We start from the raw sequence: 20,440 nt of genomic DNA, 5'->3' as shown, positions 1-20,440 counted from the left end.
AAACAATGGTGTCCAATTTCTAGCCATTTAAAACAGAGAAAAATTCACACTGCTAAGGAGCTGGCACCAGAGAACATTTAGCAGTTTTACTTGAAAAACTACCAAAGAAATATTATGCTGATTAACTTTTTGCTGAATGACTAATTATGACAACCATGGCACCAATCTAAAAATCTCAAGTGAAACAAAAATGTAAGGTACCCAACATCACCTTCTTCTCAGGAAGCTGCCAGTTGTTGGCTTTAAGTTGGTAGAGCTCATCAAACTTCATACTGATGTCTTCTATCGAGAGCTGTAGCAGATCCCAGAACCCTGCAAGGTCCTGCGATGTTGGTCGTGGGTTGGCATTTATATTCTAGGGAAAGGAAAGTGAGACAGATGAATAGATTTGGACCAAACAGAGAAAATTAGTCACATCCTTACCCACACAAATACTTCCCGGGCAGCCTGCCTTTAAGCAAATAGATGAAAATAAAATACATTTGACGCCAATCAACAATTAGAATATTGCAGTAGGACAAGTGACCAATCGTGTAAGATCGGTGTGAAGTTTGCATTTCTGCTTGAAACTTTCCTAATTAACATAAAACAATGAGATCTCCCTTTATGTAGGTCAAATAATGGAAAACAAATGATCTTTTACAATTGGGCAACAAAAGTAGGACAACAAACACACACACACACACACACTCAACAGGACATAATGAAGCCACTCACCAAGTTCTCATTACAGAGCCCTCTGAACTGCTCAAACTTCTGTGATATGAGGAGCTGAGCACTCCCTACTGCACTGCGGATCGTCCCCAAAACTACAAAGACACAAATATGACAAACCCTTAACAAGCAAAGAAACATTTCCAGTTAGAATAAAGACATATTAGAAACAAACTTTGAGTTTTAGAGTTAATACATGAGTCTTTTTGCATGTCTGAGTTCAAGTACATAAAGGGTCAAGACCAAGGTTATTATCGTTAACGAAAACTAACGAAATAACGAAAACTAGAAGTGAAAAAACATTTTCGTTAACGGAAATAAAAATAAAAACAAAAAAAGGAAAACTAACTAAAACTGTAATGAGTGTTCACAAAACTAACTAAAATTAACTGAATTTATAGCAAAAATGTGTTTAGTTTTCATTGATGTGTGTGTGTCATACAAGAGTCAAGGGTGAAAATGAAGTTTAGTTTCCAGATTTTTTTCTTGCTGTCTAATTATGCCAGCAGGTGGCAGTACGTTAGTCGAGTCGTCTGTGTTGCTGCTCCGTCCACGCGCAGAATCATGTCAGGAAAAGTCGGGAGAAAGCGCCAGAGTCCAATTTGGGATTACTTTGAATATGACTGTGTTTTGGATAAAGCAAGTGTCTTGTAGTGGAAAGAGACAAATTATGAGGCACATTTCTAAAGGGAAAAAAATCCCACAAACCTTAAAGTGCACTTGAAAAGCTCACACAAGAAGGCTAACCTAGCTTACCTTGAGAAGGTAAGGGAGCACACTCAACCCTCATCCCCAGAAAACAGAAGCTAACCCCAGGCAAGGCAGCGTGATGCATCCCGAGACAACAGGACTGGGATATCTACATAACTGTGTGAGTCAATGGCCTTCAAAAAGTTTATCAATTCACTTGAACCAAAATTACGAACACCCGGTGCTGCAAGAGTTAATAGTCTCATTGGGGCCAAGATATACATTTTATAGTTGCCTGGTATCAATGGTTGTTCATCTGCCTTTATTTATTTATTTATTTATTTAAAGAACCCATAGGTGGGAATGTGAGTTGTCTGTCTCTGCATGTTAGCCCTGCGACAGACAGGCGACCTGTCCAGGGTGCAGGGTATGGTAGCTGGAATAGCAACATACCCAAGGATAAGCAGAAGAGAATGACTGATATGATGAAACTGGGATTTTGTTACACTTAATTATTGCAAACACAACTAAAACTATAACTGAAACTAATCAAAACTAAACTGAAACTAAGGATTTTCAAAAAAATAAAAACTAAACTAAACTAGCAAACAATTGGTAAAAACTAATTAAAACTGATATAAAATTGAAAATCTGAAGTCAAAACTAAATAAAAATAAAAACTAATGAAAATTGCAAAACTATTAAAACCCTGGTCAAGACGTGAAGAGGTGTGATGCAATGTGTTTACTAACAATTACCATTTAATCTTGCTTGACAGTAAATAATTTTCTTACAAGTATTTTATAAACTCTTTCATAGCGTTGACAACAAAAGATTCTTTCAGTCATGTATTTGCATGTAAATGGAAATTCATAATTCAGGTCCACAGAGAGTAGGAGGAATGATTATCTGAAGGAGCCTACACTGCTCATCTGTTTCTTGCTCTTTCATATTTAAGGCATTGCAGAGATTGATCTACTTAAGAGCCTGAGTGGTATTTTGGGACATGAATAAGTGAAATGAGTCTGCAGTGGCTCTGTTATAGCTAAACTAATGCTTACCCTGCCCCCGTCCTCTCTAATAAGCTGTAGTACTGTGAATCAATGGCAGTAATGACTCTGTCAGGCTTTGTCTCTGTGTCCTTAATCAACAGGGATGAGACCTGACCTAGTGTCCTGTCTGTGAACTTCACTAACAAGCACAGCAACTCAATTCTTCTTGGCAATTAACTGATAGCAGATTTTTTACAATTTTTATACAACTGTGGCTCTTTAAAAAAAAACCATCTTTCTTTGTAGCACATTAACATCTAACGTTGAAAGATACTCTTGAAATCAACCTAACATGCTTAGTTTTTTAATAATTTCATTTCAATTTTTCATTACTAGTTGAGGATTCAAGCCAAATGTTCAAAATGTAAAAAACAAGTACCAAGTAAATACTGTGCATAAACACAGCACTTTCTTACATGTATAAACTGACATTAATCTCACATGCTGTGGGATTTATCTGGCCCTTGACCTGTTTTGCACTTGAATGACAACAGAGATAGTGCTGATCTGCATGGGTGAGTGAGAGGGAGTAAGAGCGACAGAAGCGATAACACCAGTCTGGAAAAGGTCCAACCCCGATTTGCATGTTCCGTGGGAAAATTACGACAGATTGCAAAGAGATTTGTGATCTGGCCAACAGACAGGCATACAGCATATGTGGCAAAGGGCAAATGAGATTATTATATCTTATCTGAAAACAGGACACATGACAAAAGTAAAATGGGGCCTATGTAAATGTGCTGATAGCCACCTTATCCATTTCTGTCACCTACCCTCCTCTGAGAGCTTGTTGTCTTTGGTCTCCTGCTCCATCTGCTGACACCATCCCTCCATGCGGCCTGTTTCAGCCTGCAGTAGCTTCAGAAACCAGTTGCCGTCTCTGAGACATGCTGGCGTGGTAGGCTGAACAGCATCTCCCTGGCTGCTGCAGTTTCCAGACTCGAGGCTGGGATCTGGAGGCGGCAACGAGGAGGGGTCTAAAGCTGGGTCGAGAGTCTCTGGGGGTGAGATGGATATCCTGGATGGTGCTGAGTTGTGTTTAAGTGGCTGCTGCTCCATGGCTTTGTCCTGTCCGTTCGGCGCAGTATTCACCGTCTGACTGTTGGCGCAGTTGGTTGTGTTGTTTTCTATGGGTGCGGCATCCTTAGGCTCCTGAGGCTCAGTCACTGTATTTTGTCTGGAGGCCATGCTGCTGTCCCGGCTGAGACTGCAGACACATGCATAAATATCAGCTTCTGACAAACTTCGACAAAAAAGACAATTAAGTGATGGGGCAAACATGTTCCACAGTAACAGATCTAGGTCAGTGCATTTGACTGACAAGACTGTGGCGGCTGATTGTGCATTATCATTTACTGCAAAGACTCGGAAAGATAGCATTGAGGATGTGACAGTACAGATATTAGCAACAAATCAGGTATACAACATGAAAGCTTATCAGACAACTGGCTTCACAGATAATGAGCAGGAGAAAAAGAGTGGACTGTCAAACAAATGTGATTACGGGAAATTACAGTGCTCTGCAAAAGTTTAAATGGCCTCTTTCTCGCTATGTTCAGCTCACTACAGTCAAAACAAGAGTAAAAAGCCATCCATCAGAGCGCTATGCTGCTGCCAGGCTGACTGCTGAATGACCTTAGCCACTCACTGCTGTATAGGCTGCAGATGCACGAGCAACAGAGATGAAATAATGAGACAGTAAGTGCATGCAGTTAGGAAGGGAAAAGTACAAGAGCTACAGCACATTAAAACCAGGCCTGACAGTAGAGTTCAAAACAAACAAACACCACCACCAGAATACCATTGTTTTAAAGCCAATAACATAACTATAGCACATATACTAAACACTAAAACACAAACAGCCTATTTAACATTATCCAACCCTCCCCATCTTGTACTGCAAAAACAGGTGTGACCCATCTGGGCATATAAAATGGACCTCTGCAGGAAGCTGATCGATGAAACTCAAATCAAACCATTAATGACAAAAATTAGAAGATGTAAAAATTAACATCTTCTGTCACAAAAATCTATTTTCTTTCTTTATTGTGTTTTACAATTATAATTATACTTCTACATCAGATCTACCTCGTAACTTCAGGTTCCAGTGTAGGAATGAAAGCAATTTCCAGTTACCTCATAAATTAGGACATAAATTTACCGCAGAACTCTACATCAGGCTTAAGCCTGGAAACATGAGTGTATACTTACGGCCTGCCGTTTTCAACTTGAACTCCGATTGACTGAAACTTAAGAGGTTTAAGCAGCAGGGGTTCTTCTCTTGGAACTGGCAGAAGACAATCAACCTGAAAAATGAACAACACAATATATCAGTGAAATGCAACTCTGTTTGTCTGTCTGTCTCTGCTTGATTATATCTCCAGCAACAACAACAACAAAAAAAGAAACTTACTTGAATTCCAATAGAGGAAAGTTTCCTCTTGGGTGCAGTCGGGGGCTGCTCTAGAGTGGTACCACTGCTTAGGGTGTCATTTTGGGACTGAGTATATGTGGAAGTGGTACTTGTAGCAACAGTAGTGGTTGTGGTGGTAGGTGGGAGGTCACGGGGGGCTGGAACAGGAGGTATGGAGCCTGCAGATGGTGCTGGGGTTGCAGCAGGGACAGGTGCTGGTGGAGGCTGGGTCCCCTTAGCCAGGCTACCCGTGCGTATGCTACAGAGGCTGTCAGAGGAGTTGCTCCGTCCTGACTGGCTGTTGACCTCACTGCCACGGTCCTGCTGGTCAAGGTATGTGTCTTGGGCTGACTCGGTGCTGCTCTGTAATGTCACTGAGATGAGGGGCTTGGAGGTGGTACGGGGAGGGACTGGAGGAGGAGCTTTCCTATTGCTGACTGCTGACAAAAAAAGAACAGAAAAAAAAAGAAAACAAAAAGAATGAAAACATAAGGCTTAGAAAGGGAATCCTGCACTTTGTCACATAAGACTACTGAAACAAAGCAAGACTAAGCCAGCCCTAAGCCAGCTGGTGTGTACCAAATGCCAAAACATAAAACTATTAACATGGCTATCTGAAAAACAAACGTGTACCTTGCCCTTATTGCTGTCTCTATTGGGCCGTACTAAAAGCTACCTCTATGCTTACAGTAATGTACTTCTGTTGGTGGCTGTGTTCCATTGACGTCAGCCTGTCTCTGGAGATCTTCCTTTATATGCCACACCTTCACAGGCCTTTTGCTCTGGGGACTGTCAGGCAGACAACTCTGCCTTCTCTAGTGATATTCAGCTCAACAGTTCTAGGTCTTATGGATCCAGGAACTGAGGGTAGCAGTCTATTTTTGAGCTTTTGTTTGTGTTTTCATCCCATTTGAAGTACAGATTAGTCAAATAAATAAAGTTATCCTGTTGCATTTTGCATTTTTTCCCCAGTCATGCTTGACATGTTTCAGTAAATGTATGAATAGGAAAGGAAGCAGGAAAACACAATTCAAAACTTGACTGGCTATCTGTGTGTGTGATGTTTTTCTTTTGTCTCCACAGCATAACAAAAAGGAATCAAACAATTGTATTTTATTCCCCTCCTCCACTTGCTCTGTTCTTTCAACTACCATTGAGCTTCCCTCTTTCATTTGTTCTCAATACATTCAGCTTTGTTAGACCAATCAGCGACAACTGGCCTTGTAAACACTATATCGGCAGCAACACACATAGATACATAGAATTTGGTCCTTATCATCATTTCCTCCTATGGATTTTTGGCTACTAGTTCTTAATTTTTCAAATCAAACAGGATAGAATGGATCAGAGAGAAACTCCACCGACGACTAGTGTTTTCAATGATGACTTTTTCATTTTACAAACTCAAATCCAATACTCAACAATTACTATTTTATAATTAAGTATTTAGTAAGTAAAAACTAGAGATGGCACGATACCACTTTTTTATGTCCGATACCGATATCATAAATTTGGATATCTGCCGATACCGATATGAATCAGATAGTGTATTTTTTAATCAATAAAACTGTTTTTCAAGTTCAAACTCAAGTTTAAAAAACCCCCCACAAAAACACTAAAGCTATTCTGTTATACCCATATGCAAAAAATACACTGCACCCATAATATTTCATAGTTCAGCAATACTGATCAATCTAATAAACTTAAACCTACACATTCCTCCCTATTATGGTATTTTAAAGAGTACTTAGCGAAAATATTAAGCAACCTAACTAACAGGGTTAGGTTGATTACATCGATGCTTAATCGACGTAATCAACTTTAATTTAATGCACGTGTAAAAAAAAAAATAAAAAAAAAAATGCACAGAAATCAATTATTTTTCCACAATAATTAAATAGATTCAACATCTTTCTTCAACAGAATTGCAGACTGCACAGATGGTACTTTCCTGAAGGAAAAGGTACTATAGCTTACTAGGGTATATTAGACTTAATAGTTACTACAGGGAGTGCAGAATTATTAGGCAAATGAGTATTTTGTCCACATCATCCTCTTCATGCATGTTGTCTTACTCCAAGCTGTATAGGCTCGAAAGCCTACTACCAATTAAGCATATTAGGTGATGTGCATCTCTGTAATGAGAAGGGGTGTGGTCTAATGACATCAACACCCTATATCAGGTGTGCATAATTATTAGGCAACTTCCTTTCCTTTGGCAAAATGGGTCAAAAGAAGGACTTGACAGGCTCAGAAAAGTCAAAAATAGTGAGATATCTTGCAGAGGGATGCAGCAATCTCAAAATTGCAAAGCTTCTGAAGCGTGATCATTGAACAATCAAGTGTTTCATTCAAAATAGTCAACAGGGTCGCAAGAAGCGTGTGGAAAAACCAAGGCGCAAAATAACTGCCCATGAACTGAGAAAAGTCAAGCGTGCAGCTGCCAAGATGCCACTTGCCACCAGTTTGGCCATATTTCAGAGCTGCAACATCACTGGAGTGCCCAAAAGCACAAGGTGTGCAATACTCAGAGACATGGCCAAGGTAAGAAAGGCTGAAAGACGACCACCACTGAACAAGACACACAAGCTGAAACGTCAAGACTGGGCCAAGAAATATCTCAAGACTGATTTTTCTAAGGTTTTATGGACTGATGAAATGAGAGTGAGTCTTGATGGGCCAGATGGATGGGCCCGTGGCTGGATTGGTAAAGGGCAGAGAGCTCCAGTCCGACTCAGACGCCAGCAAGGTGGAGGTGGAGTACTGGTTTGGGCTGGTATCATCAAAGATGAGCTTGTGGGGCCTTTTCGGGTTGAGGATGGAGTCAAGCTCAACTCCCAGTCCTACTGCCAGTTTCTGGAAGACACCTTCTTCAAGCAGTGGTACAGGAAGAAGTCTGCATCCTTCAAGAAAAACATGATTTTCATGCAGGACAATGCTCCATCACACGCGTCCAAGTACTCCACAGCGTGGCTGGCAAGAAAGGGTATAAAAGAAGAAAAACTAATGACATGGCCTCCTTGTTCACCTGATCTGAACCCCATTGAGAACCTGTGGTCCATCATCAAATGTGAGATTTACAAGGAGGGAAAACAGTACACCTCTCTGAACAGTGTCTGGGAGGCTGTGGTTGCTGCTGCACGCAATGTTGATGGTGAACAGATCAAAACACTGACAGAATCCATGGATGGCAGGCTTTTGAGTGTCCTTGCAAAGAAAGGTGGCTATATTGGTCGCTGATTTGTTTTTGTTTTGTTTTTGAATGTCAGAAATGTATATTTGTGAATGTGGAGATGTTATATTGGTTTCACTGGTAAAAATAAATAATTGAAATGGGTATATATTTGTTTTTTGTTAAGTTGCCTAATAATTATGCACAGTAATAGTCACCTGCACACACAGATATCCCCCTAAAATAGCTAAAACTAAAAACAAACTAAAAACTACTTCCAAAAACATTCAGCTTTGATATTAATGAGTTTTTTGGGTTCATTGAGAACATGGTTGTTGTTCAATAATAAAATTATTCCTCAAAAATACAACTTGCCTAATAATTCTGCACTCCCTGTATATACAGTAATGGACTTCTATACATCTTACATCAGATTAAAACTTTGGGTGTAAGATTCAGATAATTATTTATTAAAAGCTAGACATTTTAAGTGAGAATAAGAAAGAAAAGTATGTCTTTGTGCCCCCTTTTCCCTGTTAATGCCCTACCTGCCCCCCTGGCTAAACTTTGCTAGACCCGCCCCTGCACAGTTACCAGCTGTCAGCTATGTAGAAAAGGATCCTGGTGTAGAAAGTAATATTAAATACATTCTAACAACAGCTTATCAAGCTTAAACGTGCTGCTGTTGTTCAGCCGCTAGTTTCCTCTTTCTGGTGCAAAGTGGGCCAAAAACAAACAAGAGAACAGAAAAGCCGATCAGCCGATCATTGATCAGTTTCATGACTAAAGTAGCAACAGGAGAGGGAGTGAGAGAGAAGAGGCAGTTGCTCCTTATTCAGTATCAGTTGTTAAGCTTAACGTGGGAATGCTTTACAAACATTCAGAGATGAACTTACACACTTGCTTTACTTCTCTCTGGGATAATTTTCTCGGAGATGAAATGCCGGTTTGGTAGCGAGGCTCCAACTGCTCAACCAGACCACCGACAGGTCTCGCAAGTCGGAGCAGTATGCGTCATGTAAGGTTATGAGCTGAGTTACGCCATGTTGCAAGTTTTGTGAGGTGCTTTCGTGATATTTAATGGATTGGATTACATTTTTTATTTCTCTCCGATATCCGATCCAGTCATTTAGGTCAGTATCGGACCGATACGATACACAATATCGGATCGGTCCATCTCTAGTAAAAACACCGTTTGTCTTTAGCAGAGCACTTCTTTACATAAAGCTTCATATTCTGGCACTCAGAAACCCATGAACCACGCGCTTACAAATTCTTTCAAGGGAAACTGAAATGAGGCCTGAAAGTGGATTACCACTGAACTAAGACAATCTGACTCAGGGTGAAGGAATAGGAACGGTGCCTCTTTTTCTGTCATCAGTCTGAATGCAGGGTTGTGGTGCATGATGTAGAATGAACTACAATATGAAAAAAAAGGGGGAAAAAAAGCAAGGAACCAGGAAAAACCACAGGCTTTCTACAAGAAATAAGGGGAAGCCTGCTATTTAAACAGTGCGATAATCAGCAACATATGCCTCAAAGAGTTGCAAAATACACAGTAGCAAATGCTTCTGCCCACATACAGCATTTACTGACACACATGATGGATGAAATATTTCTTTAAAATTAGCTGACCAAGTAATTTAAAGCTCACCACTTTGAATCAATAATAAAAATGCAGTATTTATTCTACCCGGTAGTGGTTTCAATTTAAATAGCAACCTAACACCCTGTAATTCTGTAGGCACTGCACTCCCATCATCAGCCTGTGACTCACAGAACCAGTAAAGCCCTTATTAAATCCCACAAACATAGACAAACATGTCTGTGGATTGGAATCCACCCTATGTGTCACTCATGCAGTCCTGGCGAGCAGTGTCAAACTCAGAAACCATGCCTTCGTAGGAGCAAAACAGAACATTTATTATTTCCAAAGAAAGGCACTTCTTGTAGTACTCATAGCTTGGATGCATGAAATTCCCAAAGTTAATTGTGTCGTACTACATACAGAGTCACAGCACATGCCTCAGTTGCATTTGCTGGGTGACTGCACTGGGTCTTAACTGCACACTGCAATAAAATTGATCATAAGCCAAATATCTGTCAACACTTAACCACACATGTGCACTTTTCATTCAATTCAACAATAGCCCAAATTATAAGTAACAACAACAAATAGGTTAATGGGCCTTTACAAACATTCAGTCACAGTGAAGGGGGCTGACTGCAGATTGTTTACACCTCTTGCAAGTGGCATAACCTATTTTGCTATCCTTTGGCAGTATGTGATATGACAGTTGCCCTCATGTGCCTTACTACAGGGGTAGTGCAGAAAAGGGATGGACGAGGTCTGCGATGCCTGAAATATTGGGTCAGGATCAGCTCATAGCCTGATGATGGTTTATCTTTGCTTCCAGAACTTCAGCCAGTGTATGACAAACCAAGAGCACCTCCAAGTCTAAAAAGCCCTGCTGTCCCTATTTGCTGTTTTACACATGTAAAAAACAAAACAAAACAAAAAGCTAAAGTAGAAGTATAAAGAATGCTATAGACTGTTACTTTTTGTTCAAACTAGAAGTTGGACGTAAACTCATAAATGGCCTCCTAAATATCTCAAACTTTGGAGCGTGTGCACCTATGAAAAAAAACAAAAAGTAAGCACGAAGCTCTGCGTGGCCAAACTTAGTGCTATGAGTGCGCCGACAGGGAACCAAAACAATAAAACCGCTGGATGGTTAGCTAAACAATGAGTTGAAACTCTTAAGTGTCATAAAAACTAGGGGAGTTGCACATTTTACTTACATTTCTCTGTAGATTCATCAACACAAGAAATATATTTCAAGTTGTTTCCAATATTTAATCGAATACACTGTTATTACTTTAATCATTGTTATAGTAAAACAAATTTTTCATTTAATAGTAGTTTCAATGTACCCACTTTGAAGGGCTTAAAAGCTCAAACATTTCATCGAATCTCTTACTTTTTACATTTTCTATTCTTAGTCTAGCTATTTGAGACATTAAAAGCCAATAAGCTAACAGAACTCAGAAAGCCCATTGCCAGTTTGAAAGGTTATATGGACAGCAGGAGTCTTCAAATCACTTATTTGAGGTGCTCTCTCTTACTCAGAAAACAATTTAGATCAATTCCAATGCTGTCAACACCACTATGATCATCAAACAATTCTTTATGAGAGCTATGCAGTCTCTGACCCATAATATGCTCTGGCTCCATCAGCAGGTCTGTCTGAGTGCTATCAGATGACCACTAATGCGACCTGAACACCAGCCTAAAACATCCATGTATATGACTGACTATTCTCATAGCTGTGTACTGATGCCATTAGAACTGTTTTGTTTTTTTTAATTTACTTTCTTATTTTAATTTAAGATATCTGGTGTGCCAGTTTGGGATTTAAGTTGTGATCACAGCTGATCTCATTTTGAGTTCTGACTTACAGTCTGATGTGTTAATTAGGCTGCTGCAGAGTGAACTTCAAGGGGAGACACTGTGCTTTTACATTAGTTTCTACTGAAGCACCAAGTTCGGTGTACATAAAAGCAAAGCACACACCAACCCTCACAAACAATATTGTAGCCTATTGTGAATAAACCTTTCGGGACATGAGCCAAGTATCATGAAAAGAGATGGAAGCTCTGTCCAAGATTAGCCAGTGTTACTGCACAACAGACAGACAGACTGTGGGAGTCACAGACTGAAAGATTAGAGCAGGACACATGCTGAGCATGACTTCTTACGAAAAAACAAACAAACACTGTTCACATGTACAGGAAGGCATTCAGAGATTCAAAAAAATGAATTAAATCAAATAAAATAACCATTAAATGCAAAATGGAGCATCTGATCAAAACCAATTACATGTAAGCAGGAAATTAGTTTGAGTTTTATAACACATTTGAATTAGGCATGGGGTATCTGTTGAAATTATGGATATATTTACACGAGGGATTCTGCATCAAAAGGATCTTAGACGTCACAAAAGAGGAGGATATTTGAGTTTGAGTGTGTCTAGGCTTAAACCTGTTATTGTTTGAGGTACTCTTTGGAGGCGTGTCAGAGTTTTTAGTTAAACATTACCATAGCAGGATAACAAAGGAATTTCAAATGTTATTTAGAAAGAGAAAGCCTTGGACTTCTTAGACTTTTAAGGTCACAGCAGGTTACTATAATGTTCATGAAAACCAACACTTGGAGTGAAGCCAGTCACCAACAGTTGATCTTTTCCTGCACAGTAGAGCTTAATACAGCCTACTGTAAGGTTTTCATGCAAATTTTAGTTTTTGTATATATTTAAATGACAGGTTGGTTTGCGCTGTAATTTTGCTGGTTTCTACAGCTCCATTATGTGGCATGTATTAATTTTGTTACCACAGTTTTAAGAATCGGGTATGGATTACATAGTGCTTTTCCACAACTCTTTAAGAAACAAGGGCAACAGGCTTAAAGGTGTCAGTGAAGACACAGTAAATCACTGGGTAGGGCAGGCAGACTTCATGGGAGAAAACTATCTATTGAGAAGGAAAGGCAGCCAGCCATTAAACAGACAAAGCCTACATACTGATAGGAAAACCCAAAGCGCTTACACAAAACACAGATCAACAGACTGCAACATCAAACCAAAAGTACATTATGAAAACAAACAGCTATGGGTTCATTAATACTACAGTTACAGGTTCTTCATTATTCTGTCTAGTATTATAAGATTAAATGTTCCATATAATTGTCTACAGACAAAAACATGTCCAACTGTCCTACTACTGGAGATCATTTTCTACTGAATTGTCTGACATCTTTAAGGCCATCTGTGGTTCTACATCTGACCTATTGGAGTACGTCAACAGTCTGGGTTGGAAGCTAATCAGTTAAATCAAGGACGCATGCCACAAGTCTCTGAGATTAGCTCTTTCACAACTCCATAATTTTCACTGCAAAATACAGCACTCTCTTTCAAACTAATAATGACCAATTAAAAACACTAAGCTCTATATGAGTGAAGTGTGCCCCTTAGAAATATAACTGAAATAAATTAAACAACCTGAGGTTGATTTGTTTTTCTACACAGAAACACATACATGATTGTTAGTGTCAGTAAATATGTTGTGTCTGATGTCTAGACTAAACACAACTAAAATGTGTCTCAGTGTAATACACAAAATGTATATTACACTGAGACACATTGTTGTATTCAGCACGCAAAATACAACATAAAGTTAAAAATCAACTGTATTTTTTAGGAGCTGGCGATTTTGGATTGAACAAAAGTATTTCAACCAATGCGAAAGCAGTTCTCAGATAAATGCATTCCATTAGAGCAGGAAATGGGACTGGCCTTTACTGTAATGTCCAACTGTGTTAACAAATAGCTCCACATTCATCATTAGAAAGCCCGTCTGCTGCTGACCTTATTGAGAAGCTACACTTGCTTTGCCATTCAGTCAAGAGATTACCTCATCAATGAGTGTGAGAGGAAGAGTGTGTAATGCTGTGGAGAATGACTCATAGTCTGTCCGTGATAAAACACAGCCACACCAAGTCTTGTTTAATGTAGTTCTAGATACAGTGAACACACCTTTTTTTCTGAAGCTTCAAAGTCACCTAGTTTGATTACACCTGGTCACATGTTAAGCAGGATTTAAGTTTTTACTTTCTAACTTTACAATGGTAGTCAATTTAAACACTAAAGTACGGTTACTGTGTTTCGCTCTAATGTTACAGTGCTTTATGTGCACATCCTAGTTGTTTCAGGGGTCCTTAAAAAGCCTAAGCAGAAGTGTCCGAACTGCGAAGCACTACTGAGTGCAGGAAGCTGATAAATTATTGACTGTGCCACAGGTCTTGAATGAATAAAGATGGCCCTTTGGACCAAATATAGCCACTTGTGCCAGGTGAGATAAAATCATTTCAAGAAGCTGGATTGTCCAGACAATTACTTGTTCCTTTCACACCACAGGACGTCTAGAAAATAAATATACCGGTACCATTACAAGTGGAGTCGACTTAAAAGTTACCTAGTTTCTGTCAACAAAACAACACTATGGGCTTTAGTACAGCACTCACTTTCTGACCTATGGGGAAGCATTTTATAGTAGACCAATATGATTGTATATGTGGGTTCAGATAAACGTGAATCATAGCTTTCTTCGTGCCTCTGGACACACATCACTGTCACATGCCCGGGATAAGAGAGAGCCGTTACCTCATCTAACGTTAATCCAAAAGACCACCGGGGATATAAATTAAATACCCAATGAGCTCAATTTAAAGCACACTGAGCCGCTGAGCTTCTTTATCGTTTTAATTAACGATCTGTGGCAGTGGATTACGACTTACAACCGTCTCTAATAAAAACTTATTTGGAAATATAAGATCACTCACCCACACAACCCACTAGCCACGGTTAGCTAATAAACGGGCTGGTTAGCCAAACTAAGCCCGCGCCGGGATGTCCCTAACGGGCTGATGACGGCTCGGCTACCGTTAGCCTTTGCTGCTAGCCAGTCCAGGGCTTGCCGCGGCGTGCTATCACACAGGGTATTTAACGTTGAGTAATGCTACCCGGAGGCGCTGTATAGTTGATATCAGCGGGGCAACAAAGAGATGGCTTTTCACTCTAAAAACAGACAGCCAACATTGCTGCTCCTCGCCTTGCTCAAACAGCTTGTATCAGGGTTTCATCCTCTTTCTTCATCCACGTTAGCTAGCTAGTTAACCTACCACACCATTAGCTTACGTTAGCTCGCTGTTGCTAGCGTAGCAAACAGCAGCTGACTGTCAGAACCATAACGCTCAACCGGGAAAAAGGTGACAAAGACCTTACTGTTAGTGGTGGACTCGGAGAAATCCTTATTTTCTGTTCATTCATGAACGGCGGACGAGATGGACACGGGTGTAGTGCCTGGGAGACACACAACGAACAGTGAAGAAAAGATTTGTAGTACACGCCCTTGACGACGAGGATTGGAGTCCACGTTTTCTCCGTAACCGATTTCTCTAAACGATTGGACAGAGCCGGACCTCAAACTAATCGAACACGAAGGTGATTGGTTTATGTCTGGGTATTACGTTGTTTATGAATGTGTTCACGGTAGGTGCGCTTCAGTTTGTCTGCGGCGCCGCGGGAACGGACTTAAGTCTAGACATAAAAAAATAAGCACATATCCAGCATGTGGTGATCTATTGTTACCCCAACAAAGGAGTGAACTGAGCTATTTCCTCCTATGTCCCCCCTACTTTATATATATATATATATATATAATAATTATTATTATATAGCCTTATCCTCCTATTACAATCATGCTATAATGCTGTGATTTTAATAAAAAAAAAAAAAACCCGCAAGAAACCAGAAAAATTAGTCTTTGAGGCAAGAGTACAATATAAATATAGGGTTTTCATATATAAGATTTTAATAGAATTAGGTACATGAAGCAATAAGACATGTGAATTGCAGTATATCAAATAGATACCCCAGACAGAAAACATTTCTAAATTGCTGGGTGGCACGTAGAGCTCAACCAACATTATCAGCTTATATTCATCTTTCACAGATATATATTGTATCGCTACACAGGTAAAAGTATTTTAAAAGTATTTCCCGAGTTCTTATTTTTTGTATGATTGTCACAATTTTATGTTTCAGATCATCCGACAAACCAATATTAGACATAGATAACACAAGTAATCATAAAATACAGTTTTTAAATTTATTAAGGGAAAAGAGTTATCCAAACCTACCCGACCTTTCATGAAAAAGGTGCCCCAATAAACTGTATAACTGGTTGTGCCACCTTTGGCAGCAGTCAGGCGTTCGCAGTGACTAACAATGAGTCTTTCACATTGCTGTGGAAGAATTTTGGCCCACTTTTCTTTTCAGACTTGTTTTCTTCTTTTTTGTGCCATTGATGGTTGAACTTGTTGGTGTTGGTTCTCTTTCAGCATTTTCTGGTAGAGATCAGAATGAATGATTCCATCCTAAAGCAGCAAAGCAGCCCCAGACCATTACACTACCACTGCCATGTTTGACTGTTGGTATGATGTTCTTTTTATGTACTGATACTGTGTTAGTTTTACCCTAGATGTATCAGGAAACAAACCTTCCAACAAATTCAACTTTTGTCTCAAAACTCCACAGAATATTTTCCCCAAAAATCTTGGGGATGATCAAGATGTTTTTTTCTTGGCAAATGAGAGAAAGAGCCTTTGTGTTCTTTTGGGTTAGCTGTGGGTTTTTTGTATCTCTCTCTTTCTTATTGTTGAATCATGAACTCTGAACTTAAGTGCGACAAGTGAGGCCTGCAGTTCCTTAATTGACGTTCTGGGTTCTTTTGTGGCCTGGATGAGTTGCCGATGTGCTCTTGGAGTAATTTTGGTAGGCTGGCCACTCCTGGGAAGGTTCACCATTATTCCAAGCTTGCTCCGATTGTGGATGATGGCTCTCACTGTGTTTGACAGGAGTCCCAAACCCTTAGAAATGGCAATAGCATTGTAACCCTTTCTAGTCTGAGGGATGTCAATGACTTTGTTTCTCGTCTGTTCCTGAGTTTCTTTAGACTGTAATAATAATAACTGTGGAATGGTGTGTAGTTTTTAAGGTCTTATAAGCTACTTCACTTTGTCATACAGGTTTTATATAAGTGGTGTCTTGGTTCAACAGGTCTGCCAGTAATCAGGCCTGGGTATAGCTAATGAAATTGATGTTAGCTCAAAAAAATATGGTTAATCACAGTTAATTAATGACTTAACAAGAGGGGCAATAACTTTTTTCACATAGGACCAGGTAGGTTTGGATAGCTCTTTTGCCTTAACAAATTAAATCATAATTAAAATATTGCATTTTGTATTTTCTCAGGTTATCGTTGTCTAATATTACATTTTGCTTGATGATTGGAAACTTCCAGTGGAACAAGTATATAAAAAATAAGAAATCAGAAATGGGGCAAATACCTTGTCCTGACACTGCTGAGATGAAAACCTTTTCTTTACAGAACATAAAGAAGAAGAAAAAAAGATGTTTGTGGTCATTTAGAAAAAAAAAATGTCACATAGTTTGTTCAGCAGAATAGCTCCAGCGTCATTATTCAAGATCTTCATTATTTAAGATTAGATCTCTCTGCAGTACATGTAGCAGAGTAGACAGCTGAGCAGAGGTGATACAGAGTCAAGTTCTGCTCTTACATTAGCTTGTTAACTATTTTTTAAAATACATTGAGTCCATATAGAGTCCAGCTTTTTCCCATTCGCATATGTACAGAAGCAAAAGTCAAATCAGATAAAAATTAAAAACATTAATAATCAGAAATTTTAGTCCCTAAAACTTTGATTCACTATTGACCTAAGAAAAATCCACCTGCCTCTATGTTGTAGTAGTTAACAAATTTGCCTTACATGTGAAAGATCCCTGTCTTGAGACCGCAAAGGGAAATAAAACCAGCCTCAGGAGATCAGAGGCTTGTGTGTCCCTCATGCTGGCCCAGATAAATCGGAGGGTGGCATCAGGGAGGGTGTAAAACTGTGCCAAATCAAACATGCAGATCTTTGTGGTGAATAGCTAAAAGTACCTCTAAAAGTATCTCGGACTATAATTAATTTTTTTTTAAAATACTCATAAGTATGAATTTATGATTTAACATCAAAGTCATATAGAACTCTTTAGAAGAAAAATACTAACCACACATCACAACTCTGACACTTTTAAGCTACAGGGCAATTTGTTCAATAATAATAATAATACACAAATATATACACACATGCACCATAAAAACAGAAGTGAAGCTTGATTTACCGCATGAATTTACTATAGACACAGTAGATGTTTTTAAGAAATGTTCAGATTTTTTCTTCTTTACTGCAACAATGCTTGAACTGAATTGTAGGCGAAAAAATAGATAGTTTTCTTTGCTTATCTGCAAATCTCTCTATCTCTCTAAAACAGCATCTCTAACCTTCACCCTGTCAGCCTGGAGGAGTCATTATTGCACACTTTTCCCTGAAAACATAACAATAATGTTACACATAAATGAAAAAAGATACAGAAAAAATGTGGCAAGCAAAATGTTCTTGAGTTTAGTTTTCCATCTAATAATGACTATGTGAAAGGTGCTGTACATCTTCCATCCATTTTCTCAGCGATAAAGAAGAGAGCAGCTTGCAATATCCAGCTGCAGACTGAATATGCTGCAAACTCTTATTGTTAAAGCATGAGCACCTTAATAACAAAAGCCCGTACTTTGGTAGATATGTGTTTATCTATTGCAATAAAACAAGAGGAATACTCTACATAGATCTTTAAAAGGATCTGCCTTCCGTATTTCTAAACCACAGTCCTTTAAGTTTAACACTTAAACCCCATAGGTAAAAAGGTAACACATACACACAAAAAATAATTATTTTTTTTGCATGTGCTACCTTTTTACTTTACATTTTTAACAATGGAAAGTAACCTACTATTTATTTGAATTATACCTATAATAGTTAAGGTGTACAGTATTGTCAAGACTATTATAATAGCAGCGCATGTGGTGTCTTTTGCATACACTAAATATACACAGTGAAATTGTTACTCGGTGTACTTTTCAAAAACAGTAAAACAAGTTGGATTTCAGGAAAGTGGCCTCTTCCTTTAAGGGGCAATTTTCCAGACAATACTTATTTTTGCTATTATGAAGCGGAGTAAATACAGCAGAAATCATCTGACCCTGAACCATGCTTGCTTTAGGCTCATACTTGCCATGATGCACTTTTTTCTACGCTCCTCTATTTTAACTCCTGATACATTTACCTTTTTTCCTCTCTCCCATAGTTTGTCTTTCTTCTTCTCTATGCTCTTTCTCTCTTCTCATCTCCCAAGCCAGTGACCCTAGATGACTGCCCCTCCTTTAGGCTGGTTTGCTTGCTCACAGGGGATCGTCTGATTGTTGAGGTTTTTTCTCTAATATTGTAGGATCTTTTCCTTATAGTGTAAAGCACCTTTAGGCCACTGTTTTTGTGAATTGGTGCTATATAAATCAATTCAAAATGAATTGAATGTCTCGAAGGTAATTTCAAATCTTTGTAATCTTATTGCAATCACTAAGACCACCTTCTTCTCTCGGGTACTCACTGGTGTTGGAGCTGTAGCTATAGCCTGGAGTGGTGGGTGGTGGTGACTCTGAATCCACAGAAGCTGTATCTTCATCCTGGGAGCAGCCTGCTTGGATGGCCCGCAGGTAGCTATGGCTGCGCGACCGGAAGCATGTAGGCGCAGGCAGATCCAGAGCCTCCACAGCCTGCGATTCCCCCTCACAGTACGGTACAGAGTGCCCACAGCCCTGCCCGCATACCTGAAAGAACGTGTGCAGACTCACACGCTAAGGGCAGAGGGCAGACTGATAAACATGCATTAAACAGACCTATGCTTATGATGGAAAAACTGCTCAGATATAAAAATCTTACTAAAGTAAAACCAAAGCATCAACAGCAAATGAAGCCAAAAGAGATGCGGTAAAAATGTCTCTGTGGTCGTGTGAGGAGTTTCCTAAAACTGCTTTATACATTCAAGTATTTTATGCAGTGGTTTTAAAACTAGGTCTTGGGTGTCATCCAAAGACTAACAAAACAAATCTGTGGGGTTGTGAGATGAGTGATGGGGTTGGGAATAAAAATGTGGAAATTTGAAGTGTGTGGGCAGCAGTCTAAAAGTCTATACTAAGTAATAAAGCTGTAGGACACTTTAAAGAGCGATGGCATTTTTAACATCTGTGTTCAGTGGTATAAAAATTGAATACACCTAAAACCTAGAACCAGTTTAATCGTTTTGTGTTTGCCTCAGGGTCAGTATGAAAGTAAATCACAATGCATTGTCTGAGTTGCCTAAAATAGCTTTCATTGTTGCATGGATTTGTGTTGTCACTGCACGATGGGAAAAAGCATTGACATCCGGCAGCAACTGAAATGTTTGATCAAGCGACATAAAAAGAAGCAGAAACAAGCATCAGCAGTTATTTTTATATTTGGCATTTCAGGACCAAATACGAAAGTGTTGTGGGTGGCATATAAACAAGAAAAATTAGGCCTGCTCATTCCAAAAGCTGTGCATGAGTACCAAGAAATCCTTTAGGTCCGACTGACTTTACCTCTGGCCTAAATCGAGTCTCTCTATCATTAATATTAAACATTTCAAAGGTAGTGATGCCATTCCTTCTCTATGAAATGTATTTTTACCTCCAATCCTGCTGATGAAGATGTACAACAAGCTCCCTCAGGTTTTTACTGAGTCATATCTTCCACTCTGAAATTCTGCAAACACTCTGAGGCATCATTTTGATTCGTCAAGTTTATTCCCGACTGGTTTATTCATAAACCATCTCTGCAGTCTTATAGACATTCATTTAAATATTCTC

At 39.2% G+C, this 20,440-nt stretch overlaps 1 protein-coding gene across 7 annotated transcripts in view; it reads right to left on the bottom strand.

The window, feature by feature from the left end:
- Positions 1 to 20,440, bottom strand: part of dlgap4a (discs, large (Drosophila) homolog-associated protein 4a) — a 101,685-nt gene that overhangs the window by 2,802 nt on the left and 78,443 nt on the right. For 3 of the 7 annotated variants that reach the window (XM_084916576.1, XM_084916578.1, XM_084916583.1), the window contains 6 exons: positions 19,162 to 19,408; positions 4,870 to 5,309; positions 4,668 to 4,762; positions 3,230 to 3,663; positions 718 to 809; positions 212 to 355 (listed from right to left, as the gene is read on the bottom strand). In XM_084916576.1, the coding sequence (XP_084772702.1) occupies positions 212 to 355; positions 718 to 809; positions 3,230 to 3,663; positions 4,668 to 4,762; positions 4,870 to 5,309; positions 19,162 to 19,408 (1,452 nt within the window). The remainder of the gene's footprint in view (positions 1 to 211; positions 356 to 717; positions 810 to 3,229; positions 3,664 to 4,667; positions 4,763 to 4,869; positions 5,310 to 19,161; positions 19,409 to 20,440) is intronic. The other 4 variants (XM_084916577.1, XM_084916579.1, XM_084916581.1 and 1 more) reach the window with 3 other exon arrangements.

Source organism: Perissodus microlepis, chromosome 20 (assembly GCF_051167445.1).
Source record: "Perissodus microlepis isolate ML-2025 ecotype Zambia chromosome 20, ASM5116744v1, whole genome shotgun sequence".
Taxonomy (NCBI): Eukaryota; Metazoa; Chordata; class Actinopteri; order Cichliformes; family Cichlidae; genus Perissodus; species Perissodus microlepis.
Note: the sequence above shows the minus strand (reverse complement) of the source record. Positions and strands in the feature narration are given on the sequence as shown.